The sequence below is a fragment of the Cryptomeria japonica genome, chromosome 6 (assembly GCF_030272615.1).
Source record: "Cryptomeria japonica chromosome 6, Sugi_1.0, whole genome shotgun sequence".
NCBI classification, from domain to species: Eukaryota; Viridiplantae; Streptophyta; class Pinopsida; order Cupressales; family Cupressaceae; genus Cryptomeria; species Cryptomeria japonica.
Window position 1 is genome coordinate 32,561,199 of NC_081410.1, and position 5,337 is coordinate 32,566,535.

The following is a 5,337-nucleotide window of genomic DNA, read 5'->3' on the forward strand; positions in this document are numbered from 1 at the left end:
TCAGGACAAAACTACATTCACATGCCCATGGGGTACATACTGCTGGAACATCATGCCTTTTTGGTTTGAAAAATGCTGGCGCAACCTATCAAAGAGAAATGACAACAATCTTCCATGACATGATGCATACTTTTATGGAGGATTATGTAGATGACTTTCTAGCCAAATCATTCAAAAGAGAAAAACACATGGACATTCTTGATAAAATCTTTCAGAGACTAGAGCAATTCAATGTCAGATTAAACCCCAAAAAGTGTGTTTTTTGGGGTCACATCCAAAAAACTCTTGGGCTACATTGTATCAGAAAAAGGCATCGAGGTGGATCCCGCAAAGGTTTAGTCTATCATGGAAATTACACCTCCATGGAACATTAGTCAACTACGATCTCTTCAAGGAAGGCTATAATCTATCAGATGATTCATTGCTCAACTAGCAGAAAAATGTCTCCCATTCAACCATCTACTTCATAAAAATGTACCTTTCAGATGGGAGGAAAAGGGTGCAGAGTCATTCCATCAACTAAAGCAATATCTCATGAATCTACCTATTTTGGTGCCACCAATAGTGGGTAAACCACTCATCCTCTACATATCAGCAACAAAAGTGTCACTCGAGGCATTACTAGCACAGGAAGACAAAACAAGAAGGAAAGAGCCATCTATTACATTAGGAAGATGTTGAATGGCTATGAACTCAATTATACTTTCATTGAAAAGGCTTACTTAGTTGTAGTGTTCGCTTCCCAAAAGATGCGACACTATATGTTAGCTCATACTATCAAACTAGTGGCTAAGATCCACCCACTAAAATCTTTACTCAGCAAAGCCACTCTCACATGGAGGTTAGCAAAATGGGTCATGACCCTAAGCGAGTTTGACATTCAGTACATGGAATGGAGGGCTATCAAAGGACAAGCAATAGTAGATCAACTGGCAGAAGCACCTCTACCAGACAAACACCCACTACAGGTGGAATTCCTAGATACATATTTGCTCACTATTGCACCAAAGCAATGGACCCTATACTTTGATGGATCCTATACACAACATGGATTAGGTATCGACATCTTGTTCATCACTCTAGAATACACACAATTCTAAGATCCTATAGATTGATGTTCCCAGGCACCAATAATATCACCGAGTATGAAGCTCTAGTGATAGGTATCAAAGTAGTCGTGGAATGGAAAATCACAGAATCTAAGTATGGGGATTCTCAATTAGTTATCAATTAGATCAATGATGTCTATCAGACAAAGGATGATAAGTTGATGCCTTACAAATGCATGGTGGATGATTTTAAGAAATACTTGTTATGCCCTGCATATCTAATCCCATAATTTTCATTTCTAAGAAAATACGGGTCCCCCTTTTTGTCTTTTTCTGTTAGTTTTCCCTTTGTTTTTTTTAGCTTTTGTTTTGGTCACCTCGGGAGTTTGAGTTTCCGAGTTCCCGAGGTGGGCTTTTGCTTATTTCCTTTTCTTTGCTCGGGAGCTCAGGTTCCCGAGTCTATTTTTGTTTGTTTGTTTGTGTAGCCCTAGAGGTTTGGGTTTTCAAAGTTCCAGGTCATTTTTTTGTTTCCTTATTCGGAAGTTTGGGTTCCCGAACTCTTGAGTTCGCTTTGTTTCGGTTTAGAGCATCACTTCGAAAGTTCAGGTTCTAGAACTCCTAAAGTGTTTGTGCGCCTTTTGGTTTTCGCCCCCAAAAGTTCGGATTCCCGAACTCCCAGGTTGTTTTTCTGGTCTGTTCTTCGGGAACCCGGGTCCCGAAGTTGCATTTAATGCAGTGTTGGATTGGGGTATAAATAGGATTGGAGGTCAATGTGGAGCTTATTTGTGCACTCACTCTTGTGAATCCAGAGCTCTAACCTCACGATTTCAAATTCTCGTGTGCTCAATCTGACATTGTCTTCTCTTTTCGTGCCAGGTAGGTGGTCTTCTCACCTCCTTTGTGCGAATTTTTGTGCATCTTAGGTTAGATTTTGTTTGGTTTAGTTTTATTTTCTCAGTTTTTGTTTGTCTTGTGTGTCTTTCTTGTGATTTTTTGTTTTGCCCTAACCTTGGAAGTTTGGCTTCCCAAAGTTTCGGGTTAGGGGGTTTTTCTGTTGTCCTATCATTTTAGAAACTTGGGTTCTCGAGTTCCTGAAATGATAGTCTTTTCCTTGCTTGTTTGCTTTTTGCCCTATTTCAAAAACCTGGGTTCCTGAGTTATCGAAATAGGGGTCATAGGTTTGTTTTCCACCACTTCGGAAACTTGGGTTCCCGAGTTCCCAAAATGATAGTTTTAGTGGTTTTGGGTCTTTGATTAAATTAATTCAGAAACCAAGGTTCCCAAGTTCCTAAATTAGTTTCTCTTTTGCATGTTTGTTTATTCGGAACCCCATAGTCCTAGGGTCCCAAACCCTCTTTTATGCTTCATCTTTGTAGTTTGTCAGGACTTCGGTTCTCTGAAGTTTCGCGATGAATGTTAGAGTCCCACCCCGGAACTTCAGAACCCCGAAGTCCCAGGTTTGATTCCATAGTAGGTAGTTTCACCATTTCGGAAACCCAGGTTCCCGAGTTCCCGAAGTGGTTCCTTTTTGTGTTGTTGGTGAGTTTGGTATCTTGGGTTCCCGGGGTTCCGAATTTTCTAGTTTTGTTAGCTGTCAAAACTCGAGGCCTCGAGTTCCTGAATCCCGAGTTTTCTTTGTAGTTTTTTTTTTGGTTTTCTCTCCTCGGGATCCCGGAGTCCCGTAGTGAGTTGTTTTTTTAGTGATTTCTCTTTGAGTAGTGTTTGATGCTTGTTTGGCTGGTTTTGAAGGTTTAGTTGTGTTAATGGAATCTTCCCAAAAGGCAAAAGATCTCGAGAAGTTGCCAATCACAATGAAATACCAATATCAAGGGCGAACATACGGCTCCAAGCTCGAGGATGCCATTCAATGGGTAATAGACACAAAGATCGGGAATATTGAGCTCAAAGATATTGAAAATCAATTGGAGAAGCCTGGACTGTGCGCAAAATACAGGCAAATTAAGAGATCTGCCCTAGTAGAGGTGACTATTTTCCCACAATCAGTGCAACGTCAAAATTCATTATGCAAGTGGCACAATTATACAACCCCGATACTAGGCAATGTGTCAATGCTGATGGAAAATTGGTTATTGATTTGTCCCCATATATGTTGGCCCTAGTCTTCTAGATTCCCACCAGGAAGGAGTTACTAGTTGAGGGAGAGGAAGATGGAGAAAGAGAATGGAATCAAAACATGAGCCAGTGTAAAAAGAGAATGAATGAGGAATGGCTCGACAAAGAAAGGAAAACAGGCCTGAAAGCAATGAGATTTTGAGGCAGGATTATAAAGAGCCACAAAGAAATCTAATCATAATGCTCAGCAAGGCCTTCGACAAACCTGTCTGCCGACACTTTCAGCCATGGATGTTCTCAATCATGCTAACAATTTTGGATGGACGATAGTACTATGACTGGGCTCAAATTTTGTCGGATAACATAAGAGACCAACTCAAGGAGGTACATAATACGAAGAAAGTTTTCTTTACATCTTATATTGTTTGGGTGGAAGCTAGATCCAGTCAATTTCTAGAGCTGCAAACTGAGGGCACATTGGGGGAAGAAGAAGGAAAAAATTCCACATGGGAATAGTACACCCAGTTGCCACTAAAAGAGTCCAAATTGCATTATAAGAGAATCAATGACACATTTTTGTTTCCAATTATTATAAGGCTAATAGGTGACACTGGGTTCAGGTTGAGCATGGAAGCAATGGAGCTGGTAAAGAAGTGGGGGTGTTGGTTCATATAGAACTCCCGATCTACCTATCTGAGGGTAAGTGGGTTCATTGGAGAACCATTTTTTCTGCCTAGGTATTGTACAGATAGAATAATTTTATTAGAATATGTAAGATAAGTGATACATTTGCAAAAATTGTTGTCCTCAAGGCATAAGACGGGGGTTACAGGTGAAGATTTCCCCTTAAGTTTATCATTCTTTTCATGTCCAAAGATTCATGTGGTAAAGACTACTAAACAAGAATTGCAAGAACTACAGTTGAAGCCATTCAATTATGTCAGGCAAATTTATGACTCATATAATAAATTAAAAGGATTGATGCCAAAAGTATATAAAGGACATTAGCTTGCTCTGGAGGATTTTTGGGCCAATCTCTAAGATAGATTTTAGGCAAGGGAGAAATATTACCATCGCCTCATTGTTCCTCAAATAAGGGATTTTGGTATTGAGACCAACACACCCAAACAAATACATGATGATGGTATTTTGCTGGGTCCCATGTATAAGGAAACAAGAATAGATAAAAATATGCTCTCCCCAATCAAATGCTCGCAACAAGAAGTGGTAGACATTGATACCATCTCTCGACCAGTAATAGATAGAACCAAGAAGTGGTTAAGTCTAATGATTAAACCAATTGCCTCCAAAGGAAAATAAAATAATATACCGATTGACAATCCTCAATCAAGGATACAAAAGGAATATACAAGGAGAACATAGTTAGAGTCGAGGAAGAACACATCTACAGACCCGGAGGAGGAATCTGAAACTCCTTTCACCACAGAAGAACTAAGGCAAAAGTTACATGAAAAAATGAAAGAGGCTGAATATTTGGTGAAACAAGTGAGTTTAGGGATTACTGTCGGCCTAGGGGCCACACCACAAGCAAAAATCCATCCTGTTAGGCCAACCATTGAAGGTGTTGCAGCAACGGCAAAATTGCCTTCTCAAGAAGCTCAATCTTCTAGTGCTACCACCATTGCTACCACTACAACTACCACCATTGCTACTACCTCTGCTACAACAACACTAGCCACCACATCAACCGCATTTGTTGCACCAGTTGTGTCAACAATGCCTCCACCTTTGGTTACAACAATGGTGACTTCATCTTCTATTGTTTCACAGATGCCTGTGCCTACAATGACTCCCACAATCGAAATAGTAATTATTCATAATGTGGAGTCTGACTCAAACCAAGAGGAGGCTAACCCAAAACCAAAAAAGGTAGAGTCTAAGAAGAGGAAAATAATGACTCCTTCTAGTACAGAGAAATGAAGGGGGCTTTCCATGTAAAAGGTATCAGAACTTACATAGGTAACCCCTATGGACATAGATGATCAGGGTCCATAAGGGCAACAACATGATGAAGAGGGGGAAATGGGGCAAGGGCAGGATGAAGAGCATGATGAGAGAATTGTTATCACTCCACGGGATGTAGAAAACTTGTTGGAAGATATCGCAAGTAGAGAAACAGAGCAACAAGGTCAAGAGCCAACCAAAGACTTCAGTGAGCAAGTGAGCAAGAAATTGGAAGAATATCAGCAACAAC

At 40.3% G+C, this 5,337-nt stretch overlaps 1 protein-coding gene across 1 annotated transcript; it reads left to right on the forward strand.

Moving 5' to 3' along the window:
- The first annotated feature begins 4,598 nt into the window (after positions 1-4,598).
- On the forward strand, positions 4,599-5,063 carry LOC131069921 (uncharacterized). The gene has a single exon (XM_058005468.1). It carries the CDS (start codon positions 4,599-4,601, stop codon positions 5,061-5,063), a length of 465 nt encoding a protein of 154 aa, XP_057861451.1.
- Positions 5,064-5,337: the final 274 nt, after the last annotated feature.

Excerpts from the sequence above, each read along its gene's own strand:
- LOC131069921 (XM_058005468.1), top strand. The coding sequence starts at position 4,599 with ATGAAAGAGGCTGAATATTTGGTGAAACAAGTGAGTTTAGGGATTACT.